Below are 27,536 nucleotides of genomic sequence, written 5' to 3'. Positions count from 1 at the left end.
CCTTCAGGGGAATCAGATTGAAGTAATAAAGTGATAAAACAGAAGATGAAGGAGCAGCGAGCGGAGGTTAGATAATGTTCGTACGACTTCTCCGTGCAGATCAACATCACAGCAACAAGAACAAAGTCACTAACGATTGTTGTGATATTTTAATCTTCAGAACCAGTCAGTAAATTTTGTGCAAACCATTTTTTAAATTTCTGAATCAGGTTTCGACGGAGCTCGTCTCCGTGTTTCGGTTTTCTTTGTTTGTTGATTTGAGATTTTTTTGCCACACACGCCCTGAGCCTCGGATTGTGCATTTGAGCACTAGGTATCTGTGTGAGTGTGTGTGTGTGTGTGTGTGTGTGTGTGTGTGTGTCCTGATGATGGATGTGTTTCCTATGAGTGTTTGCTCTGGGGTCAGAGGTCAAACAAATTGAGGCATTTGTCCGACTCTACGTGTTTTCTGGTCTCTGTAGCCTGTTAGCTGTTCACTCTGCAGTGAAAACAGATGCTGTTCATTATGAATATAACCTGCTCACACACACACACACATACACACACACACACATACACACACGAACACACACATACAAATACAAATGCTGTTCAGAAGCATATGAGAGTAAACTGCTTCTTGCTCTAGCATTTTCTCTGAGTGAGTTTGTGTGTGTGAGTGTGTGTGTGAGTGTGAGTGTGTGTGTGAGTGTGTGTGTGAGTGTGAGTGTGTGTGTGAGTGTGTGTGTGAGTGTGTGTGTGAGTGTGTGTGTGTGTGTGTGTGTGTGTGTGTGTGTGAGTGTGTGTGTGTGTGTGTGTGTGTGCGCAGGCTTCAGCCTCTGCGTGTTAATGGTGGAGCAGAGTCGAGGCGTCGTTCAGTCCGATCGAAGCATAAATGATTCAGATGCAGCAACTTCAACATGAATTCACTTTATGAAACGTTAAACATGCTGTGAACACACACACACACACACACACACACACACACACTCACACACACACACACACACACACACACACACTCACACACACACACACACACACACACACACACACACACACTGGACTGTTTCACACCTGGTAGGTTGTTTGTTTGTTGACGTGTAAAATGAGTTTAGTTTCGACTTGTGGCTGCTGCTGTGTGTGTGTGTGTGTGTGTGTGTGTGAGTGTGTGTGTGAGTGTGTGTGTGTAGTCTTAATGATGATGATGATGTTAACTGCTGTACAAAGCATCATTACAGAAACTCATTAGCTGAGATAAAACGTGTTGGAGGGAAACAACGAGCAGCGGAGTCGTTCTCAGAGATGATTGAACATCAGTGGAGACAACGTGTGTGTGTGTGTGTGTGTGTGTGTGTGCGTGCGTGTGTGTGTGTCTGTGTGTGTCTGTGTGTGTGTCTGTGTGTGTCTGTGTGTGTCTGTTCATGAACGGGTAAACACACTAGAAGAAGACACACAAAATGCATCCTCCTTGATGGAGGACACAGTCACATGACTTTGACACAACAGCACACACACCTGTGCTCTGAGTGTGTGTGTGTGTTTCTAATTTTGTATGCTTGACTGTCGTACCGTGACACACACACACGGACGGACACACTCAGACAAGGTGGCAGGCTCTGATTGGCTGCCTGGGAGACGCTGTGACCGGAGGTTTGGAGGTGATCAGTCACTGGCAGACACTGTGGGACACAGGACGCCACGCGCTCTTCTTCTTCTGCTGTTCTGCAGCTGCTGATGTTCCACGCGTCTCGTGTTTTTCATCACAAACTTCGGTTAAAATCATGAAATAAGCACAAATCACTGAATGTGTTGATCTCCATCGAAATACTGGACTCAGATTAAACCGTCTCTGTTTAATGAAACGTTCCAGAACAATCCTCAGGGCGAGAGGAAGAAGGAACCTGCGCTGTAATCAGCAGGTTTGGCAGATGCTGATGTGAGACCTGTGTTTGTTTGGTGCAGACCATGATGAACGCAGCTTCAGCGTCCTGTAACGTTGCTCGCTGTTGCCATGGTGAGGACGGAGAAAATACAGAGATCAACCAATAATAAATCAAACAGCTGATTTTTCTTGTGATGTTTTGGAAAGTTGAGAGTTGTCTGATCATCTGAGTGAAGTGGATCCACGTCGTCTTCCAGCGTTTTGTCTCGTCTCCTGTGTTCAGCCTCGGAGTGTGAATAAAGTTTTATTCAACAGGATTTTAATTTGAGCAGACACGGGGACCAGCATCAGTCCCACGATAATGACGGAGACGTGTCTTTGGGGGGTTGAGGCCAGAGAGGGGACACGGTCTCCAGAGACGCTCTTGATGTGGAGAGAACAGAGGAAGTGATGAGGATGGAGCTGTGCAGACCTCTGGCTCCCCCATGTGGAGGCGGACTGAACTGCAGCTTCACTGCAAAGGCTGCGCGAGCTCGGCTTTTTGCTCTGTGTGTGTGTGTGTGTGTGTGTGTGTGTGTGTGTGTGTGTGTGTGTGTGTGTGTGTCGTTTACACACTGAGCGTTTGTGTTTGCACAGTTCAGCTGCTGAAGCTCAGGACACAGACTGTGTTGGGAATGTTTCAGCTGCTGCCTGAGGTTCTCCTCTTTCTGTTTCTCCTCTTTCTGTTTCTCCTCTTTCTCTTTCTCCTCTTTCTCTTTCTCCTCTTTCTGTTTCTCCTCTTTGTTTCTCCTCTTTCTGTTTCTCCTCTTTCTCTTTCTCCTCTTTCTGTTTCTCCTCTTTGTTTCTCCTCTTTCTGTTTCTCCTCTTTCTGTTTCTCCTGTTTCTGTTTCTCCTGTTTCTGTTTCTCCTCTTTCTTTCTCCTCTTTCTCTTTCTCCTCTTTCTGTTTCTCCTCTTTCTCTTTCTCCTCTTTCTGTTTCTCCTCTTTGTTTCTCCTCTTTCTGTTTCTCCTCTTTCTGTTTCTCCTCTTTCTCTTTCTCCTCTTTCTCTTTCTCCTCTTTCTGTTTCTCCTCTTTGTTTCTCCTCTTTCTGTTTCTCCTCTTTCTGTTTCTCCTCTTTGTTTCTCCTCTTTCTGTTTCTCCTCTTTCTGTTTCTCCTGTTTCTGTTTCTCCTGTTTCTGTTTCTCCTCTTTCTTTCTCCTCTTTCTCTTTCTCCTCTTTCTGTTTCTCCTCTTTCTCTTTCTCCTCTTTCTGTTTCTCCTCTTTGTTTCTCCTCTTTCTGTTTCTCCTCTTTCTCTTTCTCCTCTTTCTGTTTCTCCTCTTTCTCTTTCTCCTCTTTCTGTTTCTCCTCTTTGTTTCTCCTCTTTCTGTTTCTCCTCTTTCTCTTTCTCCTCTTTCTGTTTCTCCTCTTTCTCTTTCTCCTCTTTCTGTTTCTCCTCTTTGTTTCTCCTCTTTCTGTTTCTCCTCTTTCTGTTTCTCCTCTTTCTCTTTCTCCTCTTTCTCTTTCTCCTCTTTCTGTTTCTCCTCTTTGTTTCTCCTCTTTCTGTTTCTCCTCTTTCTGTTTCTCCTCTTTGTTTCTCCTCTTTCTGTTTCTCCTCTTTCTGTTTCTCCTGTTTCTGTTTCTCCTGTTTCTGTTTCTCCTCTTTCTTTCTCCTCTTTCTCTTTCTCCTCTTTCTGTTTCTCCTCTTTCTCTTTCTCCTCTTTCTGTTTCTCCTCTTTGTTTCTCCTCTTTCTGTTTCTCCTCTTTCTCTTTCTCCTCTTTCTCTTTCTCCTCTTTCTGTTTCTCCTCTTTGTTTCTCCTCTTTCTGTTTCTCCTCTTTCTCTTTCTCCTCTTTCTCTTTCTCCTCTTTCTGTTTCAAACCTCACCTTCAGTTTGTCGCAGCTTCAGCTGCAGGATTAGAATGTGTTTATATTTCATGACTCAGGTTCACCCTGTGAACACCTGGAGGATGAGGTGTGGTATGTTGGAGGCGTGTTGCGTTCTCTCTACACTGCCGTATGTTCTCAGAGTTAGATTTGACCTCAGTCTTCGTTCTCTCGTCTTAGATACGGGGACATGGTCCCAAAGACCATTATGGGGAAGATCTTTGGCTCCATCTGCTCTCTGAGCGGCGTGCTGGTCATCGCCCTGCCGGTTCCTGTCATCGTCTCCAACTTCAGCCGAATCTACCACCAGAGCCAGAGAGCGGAGAAGAGACGAGCGCAGAAGGTGACGACCCCGAGCACACACAGACTCACACACACACACACACACCAGGTCACGGTTGAGTTGTGGACATCAGCAGTGTCCAGGATGGAACTCTGGGACTAACACTAACTCTGTGTCCACGGCTTCACTTCCTCCCAACATCAACACGTGACTTTTCTGGTTGAGTTGGAGACTTTTGTTTGTCCCACAGGGAGACGGACACGGACATGACGTTACAGAGAAGCAGCTGAGTCATGTCTCCGTCTGTCTCTAGATGGAGGAGTTTTCCCTGTGTCCCACAGAGCGTCCTGTTCTCATGTTATTTGTTCCACACCGACATCACGCTGCTGCTGCTTCCTGTCGTGTTTATGTTTTATTCCTTATTTTTCCTGTGTTTTTAAAGACCGTCCTTCGTCAGCTCTGAGTAAACGTAGCCGGGTGTCGGAGGTTTTCTTTGTAACTGCTCTGCTGTTGTGTTCAGGTGTTCACACACTCGCAGACACACAACTGGACGGGCTAAATGGACGTTTGTATGTGTTCACAAACAGAAAACCAGGCTTGCTAGAATTCACGCGGTGAAGAGTGGAGGGGCTAACGCTTATTTGCAGTACAAACGCAGCCGGCTGCCCAATGACCCGGATGAGGAGGTAACCGCGGAGACGCAGTCGTCGGGTGGTGCTGGTGTTGTTCATCCTTTGATTTCCCGTCTGCCGTGTTTTCTTTTTCCTTGTGGAGCCGCGACCTGAGCCGCTGCAGGCTGCTGCATGCTGGATGTCTGATGTGAACCGGAGGGGCTCTGGCTGTTCGCCTCCTCGCTGCCTTTCTCTCCGTCTTCATTCAGGGACATTTCTCTGTCTGTCTGTCTGTCTGTCTCTCTCTCTCTGCGGTTCTTTTCCCATCCTGCTCTGCTTCTGTTCATCTGTGTGGTTCAACAGTAACATTTTCATTCTTTATTTATTATCCTTCCTGACCTCTGACTTGTGTTAGAGATATGTTTATGTCATATTGGATTTTATTGTAAGATTATTCAGAAAATCTGATCTAATCCTGGAGACCTGAAACACGTCAGCTGCAGTCTGTGGCTCCAGGTAATGAAAGCGGTGCTTCAGTCAGGTGAACTGACGCAGGAACAGGAAATGCTCCTCTGACTTTTGTCTGGAGTAAAGCAGGAAGTGGCGTGACTCCCAGGCGTGGCAGCTGTCTGCAGGCAGGCTGAGGCTCTGAGTCTGGACACGACTCTGAGACTGACCCTGTCCAACAGGAAACTGTTACTGTTGAACTTTGAGTCTCTTTCTAACGCCACTCTGCATCTGTGCCCCGCCCCCTTCCTTCTCCCGCCCCAACCTTTACCCATCAGTGCATGACCTGGTCCTACGATGTGGTCTGAGGGTCTCAACCTCACCAGCAGGAAACACCTGTGCCTACAAACTATCACCACTTCCTCTCTGCCCTGTCTCCTCCTCCTCCTCTTCTTCTTCTTCTTCTGTGTTTTGGTTGGAGTCGTGCATTCTGATTGGCCCTCCCATGTGGCTCTGCTGGCGACTGACTGCTCAGAGCATCGTCACTATGCGTGATCACCGTGTGGAGGAATGAGATCAGGCTGAGCTGCATGTCAATCATCCAGCCAGGCGGCATGCTGGGGTCAGAGTCAATGCGACGCAGAGGGGACGATGGAGGGCATGGTGTTTGACGAACTCTGACCTTTATAGAAACAATAAAATAGCTTGTGATGTCTTACTCAGAGTCACATGACAAGACTGAAAGGAAGAGAGTAGACAGGTCTGGGACATACTGGGACGACGTGTTAAGCCAGGCTCGCAGTCAGAGCTCAGTGCTGCTGATCCCAGGTCTGTAAGTCAGCAGGAAGAGCCACAGGAAGTCAGAGTCAGAGTCCCTACAAAGGCCCCAGGAGCAGGACTCATCACATTCTCAGGGACTTACTGAAGGTGAGGTGTCCTCGGGACCTTCCTGTCCACCTGCGTCACATTGAGTCTGAACCCCTGAGCGACATGAGTACGGTGGCTCTCTTGGATCAAATGAGGCTCGAGTCAAAGCAGTGCCGCGGCGGCTGCTGCTGCGCGGCGGCTGTCGGTGGCCTGAGTTTGAACCAGTGAGCAGCCTGTGGTCCTCAGTAACCCTACCAGGAGGGGACTGTGCTGGAGACGTCCTTACAGCAGAGTGTTAGCAGAAAGCGGTGAGAACATTGCCCCCGTCCCAGTGTGTCGCGATGGACGGGTCCGTCTCTGCGCTGCGGGTTGTGTGCAGACTGAATGTCCAGTGTTGGACTTACTGTGTGGACCTGTCCTCTCTGTCTGTGCCCTGAAGGCATCCAAGGAAGCAGGACAGGCGCTGGTGTGTAAAACCAACCCCAGCTTCGAGGTGCAGCATCATCACCTTCTGCACTGTCTGGAGAAGACCACGGTGAGTTCACACACACGCACACACACACACACACGGTGAGGTGCTGCTGATGGCGGCTGTCTCTCCTGCTGCCACTGGGAGTCGCCATCTTTCAGATGGTGGCTTTGATGTGATAACTCTGTGCTGATATGAATTAAATGCTGCACTTTAACCCTTTTCTCCCGCCGCCCTGCACCACCCGACCCGTGTTCCTCAGAACCACGAGTTTGTGGATGAGAAGACGTATGAGACGAGCTGCAGGGAGGTGACTCTGGTGAAGCAGGTTTCTCATTCGTCCTCCATCTCCTCCTCCTCCTCCTCGCCTCATGGCCTCACGTCCTGCTGTGGCCGCAAGAAGAGGAAGACCTTCAATGTCCCAAACTCCAACATGTCTGTGGGTCTGCAGGGCAGCCTCCAGGAGCTGAGCACCATCCAGATCAGAGAGAGACCGCTCACCAACAGGTGGGAGACAGAAAACTCTGGGGCTTTATACTGTGGCTGTGTCAGTGGCGAGGGAACCTTAAAGGAAAACGTTTTATTGTGTTATCAGTTCTTTAACTGTTGCAGAGCTCCGTGTGGAAGCTGTGACATCCTGAAAGAGGTTGGACGTCCTTGAAGAGATTTCCAGGGTCAGTAGTGAGGTTGCAGAACTAATTGAGGACAATTTGGTCTTTAAAGAGTTTGGAAGGGTCCTTGGGAAGGTTCTTAAGATATTGGAGGAGATTCCAGGATTCATTAAGGAGGTTGGAAATATCATTGTGAAGGTTTTAGAAAACCTTGAGGAGTCTGAAGGACTTTAGGGAGCGTACCATCAGTCTGCAGGTTTTAGAGTTCCTTGTGAAGAAGCTCAAGGGTTCCCTGAAGAGGCTGCAAAAGCCGATAGGCAGATGTTAGCTGATACTGAGGAAACCATCCATGATGAGGTTTCAGAGGAGCTTGCTGCAGGTTCTGGTCCCTGCGTCTCGGTGCTTACACATCGCTCTGTTTACATTTCATTTACATTAAAGTCAGTGATATTTCACACGTCCATGAAGAAGCTGCACAGGTCTGAAGTGAGGTGATGGCTGTTGTTGAGAAGGTTAATTAATCGTCCTTGAAGACTCTGCAGTGGCAGCGGGAGGCTTCAGTTACTGGGTTTACCTGCAGTTTAATGTAGCCTGTGACTGACTGGGACAGACAGCTGACATCCAATCAGAGAGCAGGAAATTCTCAGGCTGTGATGTGAAAAACAGTGACCTGGTATTTTCTTCCAAAACCTCCTTTGCTGAAGCTTAATAAGAGCATGTGAACGTGAAAGATGAGTTTTCCTTTTATAGAAGAACTGAGCAGACGTGTGCGTCAAACCGACATCACTTCAGCTGGAAATACACGGACGGCATGAGCCACACATTCACAGACATGCTGTATATAAACACATGGCACCAGAGATCACGTGACACTGAATTCCCATGTAGAGTAAGAGAGCAGGAATCCAGAGTATGTCCAGCTGTGGGAGGTCTGAGAGCTCTGGGAACTGTCTCCTGGACATGGACAGCTGGGATGTTTGAGAGCAGAGCAACTCATTTCATTTTCATTATTAATCAATCTGCAGATTTTCTTCTCCATTACTTGATTTGTTGTTTTGTCTGTAAAACATCAAACAACAGTGAAAAATACCTGCTGTGGTTTCCCAGAGTCCCTGGTGACGTCCAACCAGCAACCAGCAACCCAAAAGATTCAGTTTGCACCCGAATACGACAAAGGGAAACATGAAACCAGCACATTTCCTGTTTCAACTTACAAAACAGTTAAAATAATTGATTGATGATTGACACTGCTGCCAGTTAATCTTCTGATCGAATAATCAACAAATTAACCAACTAACTTTTTCAGCTCTAATTCAGAGTAAAGACGATGTGAAGAATCCAGAATGGAATCACAGTCACTGTGCAGCCTGGTCACGAACACTACACCTGTCAGGTGCTGGTGTTATCGTCAATCGATCAACCAACCAACCAATCAATCAATCAGTCAGTCAATCAATCAATCAATCAGCCAATGTCAATATAAAATCTGATGCTGAACTATAAATCAGAACCTCGACTGCAGACGTCTGTGGAGGCATTCACAGACACTGCGACTGAGTGTTGGTATCACTGACCTCTGACCTCCCACCAACGAACAGACGCCATCACCTGACTCTTCAGTGCGTTTGACATGAATCTAAACACGACTGTTTCTCTCTCTCTCTCCAAAGTCGTTCAAGTCGATCCAGTTTGAACACCAAATTCGAGGAGACGGTTCCGCTGAACTGCGACCAGTCGTACATCACCGCCGCCGTCATCAGCGTGCCCACACCGCCTGGCACCATGCCCGAAGGCGACGAATCAGCCAGCTCCACCGACTACTCCCAGGCTAACATTGTCCGGGTGTCAGCCCTGTAAGACACGGAAACACAACACATCCGGTAGGAGGACAGCAGGGGTTCAGGGTCGGGGGGTCGATGGGCCCAGCACCACAGCAGACTCAGACGGCGGGAGGTCGGTAGCTGCATCACGTGTCCGCTTTGGAAGTGACAGGTTAGGTCTCCACTCCACCTCTCCGGAGGAAACTGTCACTGAAACTCAGCTGACTCTGCTCTGGGCTGCAAACTTTTCTTCATTTTCTTTTATGAAGAATTTTTACTTCTGTGCTGAAACATCAGGAGAGAAAGCGGCAGCACAGCAGCTGGTCGCCGAACTCTCTCTGAGATGACGTTACATCGTTACCGTTGCTATTTTTCCAGTTTCCTGTTTGTCTTCAGATTTTTCTTAAAACACAAAGAAAGCTGATGATAATGTAGGTTTCGTCATCCGAATGGTTTAAAGGAGTAATTGGGCATTTTAGGAACTACACTGTTAACCATCTTACCACGGTCAGCCGCTGCCGCTGAGGTCACTGGGGTCACTGCCGTCACCACCTCACTAAAACTAGTGCAGTCTAATCCAGTGTGTGTTCACTGTGCGATCACGCTGGAGGCTGTTGAACTGTGTGACATTATACAGAGAGGTGTGTGTTGCTTTGAACGGGCTGCACAAACATTAGACTGCACCAGTTTTAGCTTGGTGTGTCTAACTGGCGACTGAGTGGATTATATGGTTATAAAATGATATACGTTTAATTTCTAATTATTTTTTCACTGGCTTTGAAAAAATTTACAGAAAATATCGACTTTGTTTATATATTACTTTAGAATTTATATGTTGTTTTAAACGTGATATTTAGTTTCATTTAAATGTTTGTTCTTTTGTGTTACTATTTATTTTAATTATATTCTATATTATTTTTTATATTTATTAAATTATATTATATTTATTAATTTCTTATTCGTTTATATTTATATTTCTTCATTTATTATTTTTGTTTGATCCTTTATTTGTATTTATGTCTAAAATTCTGAATGTGACCGAATCACAGAGTGACAGAGAACAGAGTTCAGGTCGTGTGACTTTCCATGACCATGATATGTGGATAGTCTGGATTCTAGATGAGTGCTGTGTAAAATGGTTAACAAGTGTTCCACCAAAACGACGAGCTTTTCCTTTCATCGGTGATTCGTCGGAGGAGGTTTTGTATTTGCAGCTTGATGTTGAACGATAAAAGGAGGAAAACCTTTCAGCATGTTCAGTATCTGTGTGTGTTTGCGTGCATGGACCGGGTGTGTTTTCACGTGTCGGGTTGTTCCTCTGCATGCAGATCTGATCAAAAGGTCCTGACTGTGTACATATTAGTTTTCTACCTGATCTCTGAGTCAGGACTGACTCTGCTGTACACAAACATGAACACATCTGATCACCAAGAAAAATGTTGACGTCAGTTTGTGATACTGGAGCTGGCGTTTATCTCCGTCGTCTTGCTTGGTGGTTTATTTAACACACGTTGCCTAAAGTTGTTTTCATTGTTTTCTTTTTTAATCATTTGCTTTCAGACGGGTTTAAATCCCTGTGTTTTTTGTCTTTTATCAGTAAAGAAGTTGATTGAACTGGTTTCAGGGAGAACACAGTTCTGAATCATCACTGCTATCCACAGTAAGAGGAGCAGGATCTTTATCCACTGGATCAACATTTCATTCGTTAACCCAACGACTATCTAAACTTATATTTTCCTGTTTTTTCGTTTATTTTCGAGTGTACACGTAATTCTGCAGCACCGTACGTTGTACTCGATAACAGTCGAGTACTGATCATGTTCATCGACAGCAAATGTTGTTTAGTAAGTAAAAGTAAATAACTGCCAGAATCCCTCAGTTATACTCCTTCAGAATATTGCATTAATATCACATTAATATCATTAAGGATCTTTGGACATTCAGAGCTCAGCGACAGCTCCTGCTCTCAGTCTGTGAATTTATAACGTTAGCTAAAGTTAGTGGTAGCATTAGCTGAGCTGCCGTGGGTCAGACTGACAGGATCAGCCGGTTCCTGCTGATCCTGCTGATCCTGCTGACAGCTTCAGCAGGATCAGCAGGATCAGTTTAGATGATATCTGATGTCTTCGGATTCATCAGACGTCTGAAGTATCACAGTAACGTAGCTGCTCTCCGTAAATCTGAGCTACATTAAACTGTGGAAATGCTTCGTGCTGATTCTGACGGTTCAGAGGATGAAACATGTTTGCAAATTAATTTATTCACTTTTTATTTCTCAGCCTGAGATGTTCAGATTGATAGAATCATGTCTGTGTGTTACGTGGAGCTAGCGTCATGAGTAGCCTAATGTTAGCTGTGCGCTTGTTCATCAACAGATATTTTCAGCATGTAACTCGTTTTAACTGCAGCTCTCAAACTTTTTACAGTTTACAGTTTTTACTGTTTGTGTGCAGATGAATCAGAGCTTTATTAGATGTTAGTAAGTGTATTAGTATGTTAGCGCAGAGCCAGGCTAGCTGTTCTTCCCTGCTTCAAGTCTCCATGCTACGCTAAGGTAGCATGAAAAGCTCACTCAGAAGTAAAAGTTTCATTTTCAGTGAAATAATTTACTGAAAGCAAAATAATTTCATAGTTCAACATAGTTCAGTACTTCCCAAAATATTATTTCTTTGTCGGAATCAGTGACGTAATATCTCTCTTCCATGTTGTTAAACTAACACAACACCAAAGTCTGTACATAATTTGGTGAATGTTTTAGGGTTAGGGTCCTCATTTTGCTTTTCATGTCCCTGAAATACTGGAATATTCAGTGTTGAGGGTTTGAGTTTTATTGTAAACGGACAAATGGGAAAACACTGAATATTTTTGGTCTGAAAATGTCATGTCATCATCTGCCGCTTATCTGGGTCCAGCCCCAGGTCGCGGGGGCAGCCCACCCAATTCACAATGCACCGAAGTCCTATGGCACCTCGACGGGTGGTGAGCCCATGGGAGGTGGTGCCACCCAGAGTGGGATTCAAACCCACGACCCTGAGAGGTTGAGTCTCATGCTCTACCAACTGAGCTAACCAGGCAGCTGGTCTGAAAATGTTTAAATTTAAAGCTGTTTAGTATCTACACTTACTTTAGTATCTGCCCCAAATGGTCAAACCTAAGTCAGCGCATTTGTCAAGATGAGCTTAAAGTTTTTGTTCTTAAAATCTTAGAACTTCTTTCCTCTGCAGGGAGACTGTGTCCATCCTCCTTTGGATTTTATCAGTTTGATGAGGATTTTTTTTTTGGATATACCTCGTGGACATTTCTTTTGCTTTGTCTGCCATGGGAGCACAGAAGTCACTCGAACATTTATGGATGAATAAAATCAGCTTGGTGCTGATGTAGTGATTCAAACCGGTTTCATTAATTGATTGTTCATCTCTCAGTGTTGGCCTTTAATCTTGAACTTGATTGAAATCAGAGCGATTTCTTTGTTTATGAAGATTTTTGGCTTCAGATCGAAGATGCAGATGGCCGTCCCTGCTAGCTGCCTCTTAATTTATCTCTCCGTCCCCCATCGCTGCTTGACTATGTTATTTTACATTTGCAACCAACTTCTTTTTAATTTTTCTTTATTTGTTTGGTAAAGATATCTTATGCTTAGGGAAATGGGGAATAAGGGAGGGGGAACTATATAAACTTATTTTTGAGGATCATGATGTTTTGGGTGTTAAAGAAAGAAATAAGGATTATTATGATTACTGTTGCTAGTGCACATGTGCTGTAATTGTTCTTCTTTTTTCAGTAATGTCCATAAGAAGCTGTGTCCTGTGTTCAGTTAACATTCCACGTGATATTTTGTCCCTGATGCAACGTGCATGCGTTTGGACCAGTTGTCATATCAGAGGGAGCAGGTGAAAGGATTTACCTGTAAATTGAATAAATTTGGAGGATGACTATGATCATTGCTTCTGAGTTGTCACAGCTTGTGTTTTATTAATAACAATATGAATTACTTAGGATAATATTGAAAAAAAGAGAAGCGTCCATAGGTTCAGTCCAGTGCGGTGTCTGAGTGAATAGAATAAAAACATTGTCCTGTTAAAACACTCAACCCAGTCTGAGTGTCTCTGTTCATGATGCAATAAGATACGACAGATTACGACAATGAAACCAGATCCAGAACAACATGACAGTGAGATACTGTGCAGTACTATACATTATGATGCTGTGCATTATAGTCAGATACAGTAAGATGCTCCACCATGTTTTCATAAGGAGAGTTAAAACACTGGAGTGGCACTGACACATGCACGCGTTTAACAGGAATTATTATTGTACTGTTTTGTATTTTTATTTATTGAATGCTGTCAATGAATAATAATAATACTTTTAGAATCATTAAAAGAATACTGATAATTATTATTGTGTATTCATTCACTGCAGTTGGTTCAGCTGGGGTCATCAGAGCTCTGTTCTACAGCGACACCACCCGGCTCGCCTGCAGAGTCTGGTGACTGAATCAAACCTATGTTCTGTAGACAGATCACTGGTTCTGTTTTAATGTTAGGTTTTTATTCCAGTGAGAAAATGATCCAATGCTCCAATAACTGAGACAAATATTATTCCATTTTCCACAGCATGCACAGTTTCTCATTTACAATATAACCCTCTGATAAACAGAGTGCTTGTCCTCCAGTGGGTCCTGACGCCGCACTAACAGAGACAACTGTCCTGACGTTCAGAGAAATGTCTTCATACACTCTGCTTGAGAACAGTTTCAGTGTTTTTCTCTTTAGTGGTAAAAGTGAGACTTTCTCAGACAGTGGTCGTTTCCCTCAGTGTTTCGTTCATGCTGCTTTCTGAGTCTGGCCTCAGTCGTATTTATCAAACAGAACTTTGTCAGCAGTGGCTGCTGATGCTTCCTCTGACCCGTGGAGTTCCCTAAGGCTCCATCCTTCGTCCTCTTTTGTCCTCTGTTTACATGCAAGTTTTCTGTTTATTAGGTACACCCAGCTCAGACTGATCCGACAGTCCTAAAAACAAATCCTGTAATAAAGCAGAATTTCTCTGGAATTCCTCTCAGTTGTCTTCAGGCTGCAGTTTGACTCAGCATCGGCTACGACAGACGCTCCATCTCAAACTGGTGTTCATGTGCCGAGGAGGCAGCAGCAGGCATGTTAGCGCAGCCTTTGTTAGTGCGGCTGCAGCCTGATTTTGAAGCTTCAGCTGAGGGTCCCTGTGTCACTGTGAGGGGGGTGAAGTCGTCCGGTGGTGCCGCCGGCCCTGAGGAGTCTGGATCTGGAGACTTTCGCCCGTAATAAAGCGCCCAGAGCAGCGTGAGGGTGAGCGCCATGGCCAGAATCTGAGCCACGCCAATGGACACGCCCAGGAAACGCAACACCTGCAGCTGCTTCGTCCCACGAATGAAACTGTAGATCTTTGGACCGCAGCCCTGAAACACACACAGCACATGCAGGACACCAGGGACAGAGAGCAGCCATCAGCCTGTGGATCAGTGGATCAGAGCTCAGCAATGAGCCGCGTCATGCTGCTGAGCTGAAGCTGACTCATGTTATCTCCATGAAAACACCTGGAAAGCTGAGAGGTTTGTCTGCCAATGAGAGCCGGTCGTGTCTCACCTCTTGGTGGAGGTCGCTCAGGTCGTGGAGGTGGGCGTGGCGAGCGCAGCCTGGATACTGATTGGAGCAGCAGGAGTCAGGTGGCCACTCCATCTCTGTCATCTCCAGCCAATCAGTGAAGTAGATCACCCCGCAGCATTTAAACTGTCCACAGGTAAATACACACACAGGTCACATGACCACAGGACATGTGTGTGTGTGTGTGTGTGTGTGTGTGTGTGTGTGTGTGTGTGTGTGTGTGTGTGTGTGTGTGTGTGTGTGTGTGTGTGTTACCTCTGTCTGGAAGCTGTTCCAGGTGTGTGTGAGCCACTGGTAACGCTGCAGGCCGTAGTTTGGCATCCGAGACTTCAGACTGATCATATCAGAGCGCTGCACTGACGGCTGAACACACACACACACACGCACACACACACACACACCCTGCATTAATATGAATTATGTTTTAATATCATATTTTCTTATATAATTTATTCTAAGGTTTGTTATATCGTAGTTTTTCATGGCTGCACTGGTTCATTAGGATTCTTCCTAAAACCCACTCAGTCGTCCTCCCCTGTCCACGGTGTTTGTCCACAGCGTCTCTGAGTCATCACCTGTCTGATAACCGTCCTGACAGCCAGCTGTGTTTGCTCTCTGCTCTTCTGATAAGAACCAGCCACTCTGACTAGAATACCCACAACCCCCTGCAGGCGGACAAGCGGGCAGGTGAGGCCTGTGGTGATGGAGTACAGGTGAGATAAAAGGTAAAGACACACACAGCTGTGCTGAGATAAGGAGCAGCCTGAGGCAGACTGAGGCTGGGTTCGGTCTGCAGTGTTTGGGTTTGTGTTCCTGTTGATGTGCTGTTGTTGTGTCTGTGTGCGATCAGTGTGTTGTTGCAGTGGACGGTGTAAGAGGAGCTGATCTGTGAGCAGCGGCGAGCCGGACGTGTCTGACATTTCTGGTTATTCTTAGACGTGAGACGTGTTGGTGAGCTGAGTGTGTGCGAGCAGCTGAACGGACGTGACCCGCAGCTGCTCGGCGGCGCGGCTCTGATTGGTCAGCGTCGGACGCTGCGTGCGCTCGGCCCCCTGCTGACCTGCTCTGTGCCCAGCTACAGCACCAACCACATTATCAAGATGACGCCGCTGTAGTGGGACTCGTCACAGTGATGAGGAGCGAGGTGAGCCTGCTGGTCCATATGTCCTGCACACGCAGTGAAGCACAGAGAAATAAACGTCCCGGTGTCCTCACCTCTTCGTACGTCCACACAGCGCTGGCCAGCTCCACACAGAAGATGACTAAGAGACTCCCGAAGTACTGAAACACACAGACACACACGGTTTGTTGAGTCTGAGAAACCTGCTCTGTGGAGCAGACAGGGAAATCAGAGCGTGGTTAATGCATGGGCAAAAATAACATGTGTAACAGCTACTCACACATTTGTGCATGTTACATGTAACACAAATGTAAACACGGCTGTAACTTCAGCTCACAGAGACACAACACATTCACACACACATCACACACATTGCTAACCTCATGCCTGACGTGACAGCAGCTCAGACAAAGCTCACAGTAATTCACAGCAACACGCTGCAGGTCTGTGATTTCTGCTGAGTCATAAACCTCTTTGAACTGAAACACACACACACGTGTGTCCTCAGTGTGTTTGCAGACTGATGGACCTGATGTGTTGTGCTGAGCTCACACACTCACCGTGTGTGTTCAGAACACTGTGTTTACTGCACGAATGTCGAAGCTGAGTTAATCTCCGGTTTCCTGCAGCTCTGAGAACACAACATCTCAGGAGCAGACAGGTGGAGACGCGGAGGATCTGCTGGTTACACTCTGCCTGAGAGCAGCTGGAAATGTGCCACAGGATGAGGTGGACCGTTGTTTCTATTGTGATGTGATCTCCCAGGTGTCTCGGGGCTGACTGCAGTAGGGTGGGGGCACTTCCTGTTTCTGCCGGTTTCCCGTCATCCTCTCTGGGAGTCCATCCATCAGAGTCTCTGTGTCCCAACGTCTCATCTTTCAGGGACAGACTGAAGGGACAATCTTATCTCCTCTGGGGGACAATAGAGACACCTTACACCTGACCCCACCCACTCAGGTGACAGCAGACAGGTAATCTGGATCACAGGCCGAGCCCCGTGCGGACAGACTGACCTCTGTTCTGATCAGTGTCCTGTGTTTGCTGAGGAGGATTCAGCAGGTGGTGTTTCCAGGTGAGTCCACTCAGTTCACCTGCAGCTGAAGTTCTTCACTCCCATCAGAGTGTGTGTGTGTGTGCGTGTGAAAAGTGTGCATCATGTATCACATATGTGTGTATGTGTGTCCAAACGTCTGAGGCCACTTTCCCAGAACAGGACAGCATATATAATATATATAGACAATGTACATGTCAAATACTGTGTTCACATACATGTAACACGTAACTACAAAACAGCGTATGCTACATGTTGGCTGTCTGTCACATGTTCCAGTGTCACTGGACACAGTGTCTCAGATCTGTGACACATATTTACATGTGTGGACAGCTATAGATCAAGCTTTCCCTTTTATATCAGCATCACCTGATAACTCAGAGAATGAGCTGACGTTGAACGTTGTGATCATTGAATTTTCTGTCAGCTGACTGACGGAGTCGTACCCAGGACAGCAGCAGCAGGTTGCACTTGAGCGTGCCGCAGTATCCCACCATGGCCACGATGATGAGAAAACAGCACACGGCGATGATGACGGGATGGACAGCTGGAGAATACGTGAGGACGGCGGCTTCCTCCAGCCTGCAGAGACACAAACACAGTCCAGACTTTTCTTTACCTCTGCTCCTCTCTGCGGCGTCGTGATGAATCCTGCAGTGAGCGAACGCTGCAGGAATGTGAGTGAAATGTTGGTGCTGCACATAAACACAGACAAATGTACAAACAGAGATCAGGGAGGCAGTGGTGGAGTGAAAGGTCAGACTGAGAGTCTGAAGCTCCGCATCCATCAGGACTCGTCTGACCCTGTAACGTGAACTCTGCCGGGCGCTCCGGACTCACCTGGTGTGGGCTGTCAGGGTCAGGACGGTGTTCAGAGAGTCTCTGATCCATGCTGCCACTCCCAGCACACACGCTGACATCAGCTGGACGCACACACACAGATAAACACACAGAAATAAACACACATGGATCAGTTTCTGCTGCCTACAAATAACATCTCGGAATGTGAAACATGACCTGACGTACAGATGGTGGCCTACTTTCACCGCAAACCAGAACTTTCACCACAAACTTCAACGTTCTGCCTGTGTGTGAAACCGTGGGATTCACTGTGAGGTACTTTCACATCTGAAATGATTTTTTTTCCACGTGTGACGGTGTCACGTGTGCTTTCTGTAAGACACGTCCTACAGAAGATCACAGGTAAAATGAAATGAACTAAAATCCAAAAACACTGGAGTCTGTTTCTGAATTCACAGTATGATCATACCACACACATGCAAAATATTTACAAGCAGCATGTGTCTGCATGTGAATATATCAGGTGTGCACACATGACAAAGGTGGAACATTTCCTGTAGCTCTCCTATCATCTGCCCTGTGGTGAAGTTAGTGATGAATAAAGCTGATCTGCCATGTCAGCAGTTCCCTGACAGGCCTAATAACATCCTGTGGCGGTTCTGCTGTCAGCATCAGACCGGCGGCTCCTCTCACCCAGAACAGCAGGTTGAGCGCGTACAGCAGACAGCGCAGACACCTCACCGCGTCCTCCCGAGCCATCCCGACCGGAGCTCCGCCGTCCTGCTCATCTGAGCCCGGGGCACCATGGCAACATGCTCACTGCAAACACACAACACGGAACCCGGAGGGAGGTCTGCGGAGATTATCGCTCATTAGACAGGAGCCTCTTCTGAGAAACGGCGTCTGCTCCTCGCATAAAAACCACATTCCGCTGCGTCGCGTCTCTCTCTCGGCTCTGTCCGGCGTCCTGTTTTAGCAGTTCGGGTTTATTCGTGATAAGGTCCAGGAAACTTTCACAACAGGTGGTTTCTTACTTTCCCTCAGCCCCGCCGGGATGATGGAGTGCGCGGAGCAGCGCGCAGCGACGGCGCTGACATTTCCAAACCAATCATCACTCACTTAGCGGGACGCGACCAGAAAAACCGCAGCGCGGATCGAATTCAAACCACTTTTCTGAACCAAACTCTTCAAACTCAAAAGTTGAACAACACAAATCCAAAAACCAACAACAGCACAAGCATCCTCCGACCCAGTCCGTCGAGCTGAGGTCCGGAGAGGGGCTGCAGCTGTAGCCGGAGCCCGGAGCAGTGCGCAGGGGGGGTGGTGCGCTGTCCCGTCCCGTCCCGTCCTGCTGCCGCTTCTTCTTCCTCCTCACTAATTAAATGCGTACAGCAGCCGCTCCCTCCCTCCCTCCCCCGCCAGGGAGTCCTGGGGGAGGACAGAGGAATGTGTCCGCCTCCAGCCGCAGAGCCGGGTCAGCAGGCCAGAAGGCTGAGAGCGTCGCTGTGTTGAAGAGGATGAAGCTGCAGAGAGCGCGCGCGCACACACACACACACACACACACGCACACGCACACACACACACACACACACACACACACACAGGGAGGACCGCGAAAATAAAACGTGTGGAAATAAACCGAGCACATGCTCAAAAGTATGTGGACGCTAACCACTGACTGACTGCTCCTTTGGCCGTGAAGGCCATGAGTATATGGACAAAGCCACTATCTGTCTAGCACCTCGTGTCCACATATTTCTGGCATAAAGAAGCCAATAAAATATAGATAGACTGACTGTACGGCCAAAAGTATGTGGACACAAACAAATAGCCAGAATACCTCGACAAATGTATCAGGTATGGTCAAAAATATGTAGACAGAAACTATTGGCGAGATAAAGTATGTGGCCAAAAGAATGTGGACAAAAACTATTAGACTATTTGGCCAAAACGATGTTGACACAATAGACAGATAGATAGATAAGTTATATGGTCAAAAGCATGCGGACACTGCCTGCATACACCACTGACAGGTGGTGCTGTGGCTGCATTTGTAACTGTTACAGTCAAATGAGAAAAAAACGAATGGAAATAAAACACAAAACAAAGTGGGGCTTCACAAAACTGAGAATTCTCATTCTTCTTATCAAGTAAAGGTTTAAACAAACAGAAAAGACGGTTTGATTTTAGTTTAAGATCTATTTGAACATCAATATCCAAATGTTTCTTTTTTGATACTTATGTTTGTTTCATGTTTGATCATTGTATAAATATGGAACTTTACCATACAATATATAAACCATTTAAATAAAACAATGTAAGGACTAATCTGGGGCTATTTCTAAACAAGAGAAACAAGCGGACACGTTTTGAACTCAAAGTCCCATGAGGCGTCTGTTCTGATGACGTATATCAATGGCCGCCGAAGTTTCAACCAATCAGAACACGGGCAGCCGCCTGCGTCACCTTCTCTGACCTCAGTGTTTCGGCGTATTTTTTTTCTGAGAGACACAGCGGCTGACGGCGCCATATTGAAAGAGGAGATTTGTTCCATAAAACGCGGAAAACGTCGAATTTACCGTCATGCTGTACCTGGAGGATTACCTCGAAAGTGAGTATGGGACTATAACAAAGCGGATGCGGCGTCGTTTGGCCGTTTGTACTTTAAATGTGCGTTATTTGCCGGCCTGTGCTGATCTGGCTGTTAGCCTAGCCGCACTAGCAGGTAACGGCTTCTTCTTCTGTTGGCAGTGATCGAGCAGCTACCCATGGATCTCCGCGACAGGTTTACGGAAATGAGGGAAATGGACCTGCAGGTTCAGAGTACGTACAGCCCCCCGGTAACGGCATTCGCAACGCCGGGAAAACACTGAAGATAGATGTATTTAACCTACACACACAGCGTTTCATTCAGACATTTAACAATATCACTTAACATTACACAGCTTCGTTAGCACGCGGGTTAGCAGTAGCCGGCTAACGTGGGCTAGCCGACTGAACCAGTTTTTTAACGGGAGAGGGCAGGCAGTGAAAACATGACAACATTAAGTCACATTACGGAGAGCAGAGGTAACACCAGGAGAAACACAAAAATCAAATTAAAGCAAACAACACAAGCGTGCAGTGAAGAGCTGTGATGGCAGGAGGAAAGGCAGTGATATACTAGTGAAAAGTCACGTTAGATATTTACTATCTATATCTATTTTAGTTATGGTCAGATTCTGCTGTTTAAACATAAAGACTTACTGAGATTAAAACCTTTACTTGTAACACCACTACTTCAGATACATGGCACGAAATATCAACAATAATTCCACAAAATCAGGCCAGTCAGTGTCCACTCAGGTCAGGAGCAGCTGTGTCAGCAGGCAGAGGCAATAAAAGCAGCAGAAAATAAACTGCTGAATGTAGAGTATGAAATAGTTTCCTAACAAAGAAGTGTCTCTGTTGCTGTATATTTGTATCAGTTTTTTTCCTGAAGCCTTTGAGACAGTTTTTAGTGTGTTGACGCCCTTCTTTCCTCCTCGTTCTGTTACAGATGCCACAGATCAGCTGGAGCAGAAAGTCATCGAGTTCTTCGTCAATGCAAAGAAGAACAAACCCGAGTGGAGAGAAGAACAAATGGAGGTTATTAAAAAGGTCAGAAAACGTGGCTGAGTTTACTGTCAGATTCAGGTCATGTTCCTCAGCTGTCTGAGGTGTTGTCCTACAGGCTGCTTCAGTAAGTATTTTAGTGGCTGAAGGAGTAGTCACAAAAGCATCAAGTGCAAATGAAGCCACATGTTTTTGTCTTATTAGAATGTGGATTTACAATAACACCTGAGGTTTGCTCCAGTGTTTAATAGAGGAGGTCACCTGCCTTACCTGAAATGAAGAGCACCATGACTAACATAAAAAGAGATTAGTAAACTTGAACATGTTGAGCTTCAGTGAGAAAACAGCTAAGTTACAGATAACATGTGCATCATTATGTTAAAGTCTAGTTGCTATTGTATTTTTTTTTTCTGTAAATGAGACCTTCACTAAAAGAAACACAGTTATGTTAAATTACAAAAACAGCCCATTGGTAGCTGCTCTGCTGTTGCATTTTATGATGAAGTTCAAATATCCTGAAAAGTGTTAAACCAGCCTGTGATTAATTTGTTTGTCTCCATGTCTCAGGATTATTACAAAGCCCTGGAAGATGCTGATGAGAAAGTCCAGCTGGCCAATCAGATTTATGATCTGGTGAGTGAAATGTGTTTAAAGAGAAGGGATCACAGTAGATACAGATTGACGTGTGCCATGTTGAATTAACTATAAGACACATTCAGACCTCGTCCACTGCATTCCCAGGTTTAGGGCTTCAGTGTTATTCAGCCAAACCACTGTGAGACAGACACACAGGGAACAGTGGGACCAGCAGAGACACAGGGAGACGCAGGCAGGCCTGCTGCTCAGTGAAAAACAGATGGATGTGAGGAAGTGAATTTTCTGTTGTCTGACACTGTGAGCAGGAAAAAGCCTGACGATGTGGTTTTACTTTCGGCCTCGTGGCTCAGATGTGGTTACATACCAACATCAGTGGCACAGAGTAGAGGAAGTAACACCTGCAGGAAAGGTGGTTTAATTTAAACAGTGAATTAATTTGTTGGCTTAAAACGCGAGTCTTTAAAAAGCTGTCGTGAGCTGCGTGACTGAGGTTATGTGCTTTTAATTATTTATTCATGTCTCTGCAGGTGGATCGTCACCTGCGTAAACTAGACCAGGAACTTGCCAAGTTTAAGATGGAGCTGGAGGCTGACAACGCCGGCATCACCGAGATCCTGGAGAGGCGTAAGTCCCTCAGGCTGTTGTTGAACACGGAGCCTTTAAATTCCTCATGGAGGGTTGTTATTTATTTTTGTTTTCATTGTTTTTAATCTTTTCGACAAAATGCAGATGTTATTTATTTCTGGACTCTGTCTTCATCTCTTCAGGGTCTTTAGAGATGGACAGTCCATCTCAGCCCGTCAACAACCATCACGTCCACTCTCACACCACGGCTGAGAGTAAGTACCAGCTGATCAGCGAGTGTCTCTGTGAGAGATGCTCTGCTGGGCTTTATTGATCCGCTCACATGTTGGCCAGTTGCTACTGATGTGTTTTACATTGCATTCAGCACAGACTCAGCTTTTAGCTGCACACCGTCTCAGCCTCATGCCACCTGACTGTTACTCATACTTAGCTTTATTTAGCTTTTTTACTGCAGATTTATGTAGGGCAAATCTCCTTATTTTTTGTACTTGTGACCATTGTACTATTGTGTTTATTACCTGTACACGGCTGCTATAACAGTTGAATTTCCCAGTTTGGGATCAATAAAGTATTTTTATCTTATCTTATCTATCTTATCTGACAGAGAAGTGACTTTAATCAATCTGACACAGTGATGTTTACTGATTTTACACTTGGGGAAAAAAGCGATCAGTGGGATCTGATCAATAACTGTTATCAGTAGATACTCTGAGCCGAGGGATTGGTATCTGATTCTTTTTCTTCTGTTTTTGAGATTCCAGTATTTTCCAGATTACACTGATGAGCTAAGTTTCAGATGAATGTAGGTGCTGTGTTTTGTTTCAGCGCAGAGCTTACCTCAGACCTAAACAGTGTACCCAACAGTATAAACTGTGTCTTACAGTTTGTCCACCAGAGAGCGCTGACAGGCTGATTTTCACACTGTAAACACCACAGGTCTGAGTCAGTGTTCTGTGAGAAACACTCGTGGACCATTGTCCAAATCACTGACGTTGTGTGGTTATTAAAGTTACGTGACCTCAGGAATTCAGCTGGAGTTTGGAAGTTGATGTGTAAATAACATGGACAAAGTGTGAGGTAGTTTTTAACATCTTCAGAAAAGAAGAGACAGTCGTGTTAAATGTCTGAAGAGACTGTGTTTTTAAACACATCTGTCCTCTGTGTTGTAACAGAGAGGAAGTACAGCGCTCCCACTCACCACACTACAGAACACGTTCCAGAGAAAAAGTTCAAATCCGAAGCTCTGCTGTCCACGCTCACATCGGACGCGTCCAAGGAGAACACGCCAGGTAACAGCACAGTCAGACACGTAACCTGTGCACCGACTGACCCACTGGCTCCTCCACCTGTACAGCCCCCCAGGTATCTGTTAACAGTCTAACTCTGTGTCCCCTGCAGGCTGCCGTACGAACAGCACGTCCTCGTCCACCAACAACGTGTACAGTGTGAACTCCTCTCAGCCTCTGGCCTCCTACAACCTGAGCTCTCTACCTGCAGGGGCCGGGGCCGGAGCCGGGGCCATCACCATGGCCGCCGCTCAGGCCGTACAGGCCACGGCACAGGTCTGAGGAACACTCACACTCACACAGTTTATTTCAGAGGGGTCGTTACTCCAGCTGCAAACTATTGTGGTTTGCCTGAACTGAACCACAGAGCGGTTTATACGGTGTGTATGAGGCTGTCGCAGGCAGCGTCACGGGCAGCGTCATGACAATACTGGGTTTTAACTGTTGCATCAGTTTTGTGAAATGCTTCCAGCAGTAAACCGTCCTGTCTCTTTGTTTTGCCAAATCAGTTTCACAAATGATTTGTGAGAATATGTTTTGTCACAGTCCATCATTACAGAAAACTACACAGGTACAGGATGTCGCTTGTATGGCCCACCTGTGACGTACTAACACGCTTCAGTGGAATATGTTACATGTGATATGTAATAAACTCGACCACCAGCTCGTTAGCACTGAAGTGACCGTGGTCCTCTCTGTGCTCAGATGAAGGAGGGCAGGAGGACGTCCAGTCTGAAAGCCAGCTACGAGGCCATCAAGAACAACGACTTCCAGCTGGGCAGAGAGTTCTCTCTGTCCCGGGACAACACAGGATACTCCTCCTCTGCTCTGGCCTCCACCCTCACCCAGACACTTACCCCCACCACCGCCTCCGACTCCAGGGGGCGCAAGTCCAAGTAAGACCTCCATACACCCACCTGTAGATGGTCAACTAATACTGTATGTTCATACAAGTGTGACAAAGTTTAGCTCTGTAACGACCAAACTGCACGTCGTACTTATCCACTTTAAAATATCAGAGAAAGTCATTGGAGGGAAACGTTTCCTTATCTTCTCGTCTTCATCTGTCTTCCAGAAGCAGCATCAAGTCTTCCAATCATCAGTCCTCTTCTTCGTCCTCCTCCTCCTCACTGTCATCGTGCTCTTCGTCGTCTGCGCTGGCTCAGGAGCTTTCCCAGCAGGCCTCAGCGCTACCTGAGGCTGAGGCCAACAGCCAGGTGGACTGGACCTACGACCCCAACGAGCCCCGATACTGCATCTGTAACCAGGTACGCTCACCAGGTTTGGCACGAGACAGACAGGAAGCTGGACATGTCCTTCCTCCTTTTCTTGGTTCGGCCACAGTTTGTTCTGTTTTCTGTCGTTTGAGTTTGGGAATGTTTATGAATAAATGCAGTAGAATAATAGAAGCTGCTTCACTGTGAACACACTGTTCTGACTTCGTTATTAATAATAATGAAACTAAAAGTTCTTTAATGTGCTTTTCCAGGTTTCTTATGGAGAAATGGTCGGCTGTGACAACACAGATGTAAGTATCATGTTTTCATGTTGTGGAAACACGTGACCTGATGTTCAGAATAACGTGGCCAATTAATCTCATGACTTTTCTCTTTTTAATGGTTGAATGACGAGTTCAAAACCCAGATTTCTAATTTATAGTTACAGATTACATTTTGTATAATTGTTTTTTCCTGGACAACTTCAGGAAAAAACAATCATCACTGATCAGTAAATAGACGGGTTGTTTCAGTCCAAACACCGTCTCTGATGTTAACCTTTGGTTTTCCTGCTGCTCAGTGTCCGATCGAGTGGTTCCACTACGGCTGCGTCGGTCTGACGGAGGCTCCAAAGGGGAAGTGGTATTGTCCTCAGTGTACGGCCGCCATGAAGAGGAGAGGCAGCCGCCACAAATAGACTGTCGCCGTCCGTCCGCCATATTGGATTTTAACCTCCAGATCGTCCTCGCAACACACAACGGCCGACACACTGAAGAAAGGCAGGGGTCAGAGGTCAGCAGGCTGCACACACAGAAATGGATTAAAGCCACGTGAAGGAAAATGACTTGAGTTCTGACATTAAAATCAAAAGGCTGAAAATAAAATCACCTCATAACTCAAACATTTTGGCTTCAGATGTGTCTTTATTAAATTTAAAGTTTATATTTAAAAATTGCCTGAATATTTGAGATTAATCTCAGAGCTCAGATATTTTTCCATCGTTCTCCACACACTCACACTGCCCCACAGACTCCAGGAGCCGAGGTTTTCAGCAGCATCTTTCAGATCACAGAACACTAAAACTAAAAGTCCAGACTCTGCACTGAAAACCAGGAATTCAAGAAACTCGATGTTGTGTTGAATCTGATGAAAACTCTGTCTTCGATCCAGATTATCAGACGAACAAGTGCCACCTGAGGTTTCCGTACGATTTAAGGTCGGAGTTTGATCTGAACTCACTGTGGAAATCCTACAGATCAGACAGAGACACAGTCTGTGGAACCCAGAACTAAAACAGGACCAAACCATGTCAGATGTTCAGGATTATTGTTTTTTTAATGGGTGTTCGTTACATCAGATCACTGATGTGGACCACACGCAGAGCTCACCTGGTCAGGCCAGAGGTCAGAGGTCAACCTGTCCAGGTCAGGTTTTGGATTTAAATATAGAGTCTGACTGGAGGAGGAGGACAGCTCCCTTCACCCTGCTGTCCAGAAAACTGGGACAGAAAGTCCAGAGCAGAAACAGGCTCAGCTCTGAGGTTTGTCCGGGAAACGTTAGAGTTAATGAAGAATTCTGAGTCTCGTGGCATTTTCTTTTTTTTTTAAGTCTTTTTGTGATTATTTTTTCACTGAAATCCAACTTAAAGCTCAGAATTAGGCTTTGATAGAATAAAGTCTGGCTGATTAAAGTTTGATCAGTGTTTGGAGTTTTACTCAGAATTCTGACTTAAATCTCAAAATTTAGACTTAAATAATCCTAAGTTTGATCATATTTAGTCATTGAAAGAACAAAAGTCAGTTTTTTTCCTAAATCCTAAAATTCTTTTTTAATTTTTTCTTTAACACTTTCCTCTGACTCGTGTGTCAGACCTTGATCGTCCTATTTTATCTGAATTCGTTTTTTTCTCAGATTTTAAAAGTTGAAATTCAGACCAATGCTGATTTAAAGTGTTTTGATTGGTTATCACAGTGTCAGGTGTTTAAAGTTCCAACAGAAACTCAGTGTCTCGCTTCATTTGAAAACTTTGTCTTGTGATTGTGAAACGTCCAGATTTCAGCACGTCAGATTTTTCTCTCATTAACTCCTCTGACCCATAATCCTCAGATTTATCTCAGAGCTGATTTTTATCCTGTGGTTGTTCTGATCTGACAAAAAGAACGGGACGAGCTGTGGGACTACAGGAGCCTGGGAGACACTGTCCCCGTGACGACGACAAAAATGAACAGATGGAGCCGAGTTCTCCTGAAACATGTTCCCAGAATCTACAGTCACAGCAGAACTCTGTGTGTGTGTGTGTGTGTGTGTGTGTTTCAGTCATTCTGCACTGACCGTGTGTTTGTTTCCAGGATGTTTAAAAGTCCAATAAAATGGTGGAGGTGTTTGGTAAGTGTTTCATCTTCGGAATCAATCACCAGAAAATGCAGCTGATCAATATTTTCATCATCAGTGAATGTGCAGATTAGTTTGTTGATTGATCTCCAGATGTTTTGTCTGACCGACACATCAGCTGAAAATAGCAAAGAGAGATTTATTTTAGCGTTTTGGTTGAAAATGACTTGAACAGTGAGTCAGTGATTTTTCTGTTCAGTGATGCTGAACGTTTCAGAGCCGGGGGACATTTGTATGTGGACGTCCTGAATGAGTGGAAGACGTCAGTAAAAGTGTCGGGGATAGAAGCAGTAACAGCTGTGTCGGTCTGAGTGCAGCAGCGACGTCTGAAACTCTGAAGGGTTCCAGGTTTTCTCATGTTGAACCGTTCCAACTGTTCATGATTCAATTTCTCATCAATCATCAATCAATGATGTTCTGATC

At 45.8% G+C, this 27,536-nt stretch overlaps 3 protein-coding genes and 1 non-coding gene across 7 annotated transcripts in view; 2 read left to right on the top strand and 2 right to left on the bottom strand.

The window, feature by feature from the left end:
* kcnd2 (potassium voltage-gated channel, Shal-related subfamily, member 2) overlaps positions 1-11,808 on the top strand; it is a 31,793-nt gene extending 19,985 nt beyond the window's left edge. Inside the window, exons 2-7 of one of the 3 annotated variants that reach the window (XR_005892810.1) lie at positions 3,908-4,070; positions 4,598-4,696; positions 6,375-6,470; positions 6,667-6,911; positions 8,686-10,884; positions 10,935-11,808. Coding sequence is in view for 2 of the 3 variants with exons in the window: in XM_041029714.1 (XP_040885648.1) it covers positions 3,908-4,070; positions 4,598-4,696; positions 6,375-6,470; positions 6,667-6,911; positions 8,686-8,872 (790 nt within the window). In the remaining variant the exon portion in view is untranslated. Of the gene's footprint in view, positions 1-3,907; positions 4,071-4,597; positions 4,697-6,374; positions 6,471-6,666; positions 6,912-8,685 lie in introns of all 3 variants that reach the window. The other 2 variants (XM_041029714.1, XM_041029715.1) reach the window with 2 other exon arrangements.
* A 28-nt stretch (positions 11,809-11,836) lies between these two features.
* On the bottom strand, positions 11,837-11,909 carry trnal-caa. Its single transcript has one exon. It is a non-coding gene; the product is annotated as a tRNA-Leu (tRNA).
* A 1,460-nt stretch (positions 11,910-13,369) lies between these two features.
* Positions 13,370-18,949, bottom strand: tspan12 (tetraspanin 12). 2 transcript variants are annotated; one of them, XM_041029717.1, is made up of 7 exons: positions 18,137-18,949; positions 17,483-17,565; positions 17,089-17,337; positions 15,687-15,752; positions 14,727-14,834; positions 14,454-14,597; positions 13,370-14,266 (listed from the first exon to the last, which is right to left on the bottom strand). In XM_041029717.1, the coding sequence occupies exons 2-7, from the start codon at positions 17,531-17,533 to the stop codon at positions 13,931-13,933; spliced, it is 954 nt and encodes a 317-aa protein (XP_040885651.1). In that variant the 5' UTR covers positions 17,534-17,565; positions 18,137-18,949; the 3' UTR covers positions 13,370-13,930. The 2 variants fall into 2 exon arrangements, with proteins under 2 accessions (XP_040885651.1, XP_040885652.1); XM_041029718.1 differs by having other exon boundaries at positions 17,089-17,224; positions 18,137-18,943.
* A 976-nt stretch (positions 18,950-19,925) lies between these two features.
* Positions 19,926-27,105, top strand: ing3 (inhibitor of growth family, member 3). Its single transcript, XM_041029716.1, has 12 exons — positions 19,926-20,054; positions 20,195-20,266; positions 20,982-21,082; positions 21,605-21,670; positions 22,162-22,258; positions 22,402-22,473; positions 23,392-23,508; positions 23,618-23,781; positions 24,211-24,401; positions 24,581-24,773; positions 24,995-25,033; positions 25,303-27,105. The coding sequence occupies exons 1-12, from the start codon at positions 20,027-20,029 to the stop codon at positions 25,417-25,419; spliced, it is 1,257 nt and encodes a 418-aa protein (XP_040885650.1). The 5' UTR covers positions 19,926-20,026; the 3' UTR covers positions 25,420-27,105.
* The last annotated feature ends 431 nt before the right edge of the window (positions 27,106-27,536 follow it).

Source organism: Toxotes jaculatrix, chromosome 22 (genome assembly GCF_017976425.1).
Source record: "Toxotes jaculatrix isolate fToxJac2 chromosome 22, fToxJac2.pri, whole genome shotgun sequence".
Taxonomy (NCBI): domain Eukaryota; kingdom Metazoa; phylum Chordata; class Actinopteri; family Toxotidae; genus Toxotes; species Toxotes jaculatrix.
This window is presented reverse-complemented; position numbering and strand designations above follow the sequence as displayed.

What these genes read in the sequence shown, in the direction of transcription:
- tspan12 (XM_041029717.1), bottom strand. Translation starts at nt 17,533, where the DNA reads ATGGATCAGAGACTCTCTGAACACCGTCCTGACCCTGACAGCCCACAC. An exon ending in ACCCTGACAGCCCACACCAG is followed by an intron (nt 17,338 to 17,482) that starts GTGAGTCCGGAG and finishes GTTTATGTGCAG; the next exon opens with CACCAACATTTCACTCACAT. An exon ending in CTGTGTGGACGTACGAAGAG is followed by an intron (nt 14,835 to 15,686) that starts GTGAGGACACCG and finishes GTGTGTGTTCAG; the next exon opens with CCGTCAGTGCAGCGCTCTGA.
- ing3 (XM_041029716.1), top strand. Translation starts at nt 20,027, where the DNA reads ATGCTGTACCTGGAGGATTACCTCGAAA. An exon ending in CCAATCAGATTTATGATCTG is followed by an intron (nt 21,671 to 22,161) that starts GTGAGTGAAATG and finishes ATGTCTCTGCAG; the next exon opens with GTGGATCGTCACCTGCGTAA. An exon ending in CTCTCACACCACGGCTGAGA is followed by an intron (nt 22,474 to 23,391) that starts GTAAGTACCAGC and finishes GTGTTGTAACAG; the next exon opens with AGAGGAAGTACAGCGCTCCC.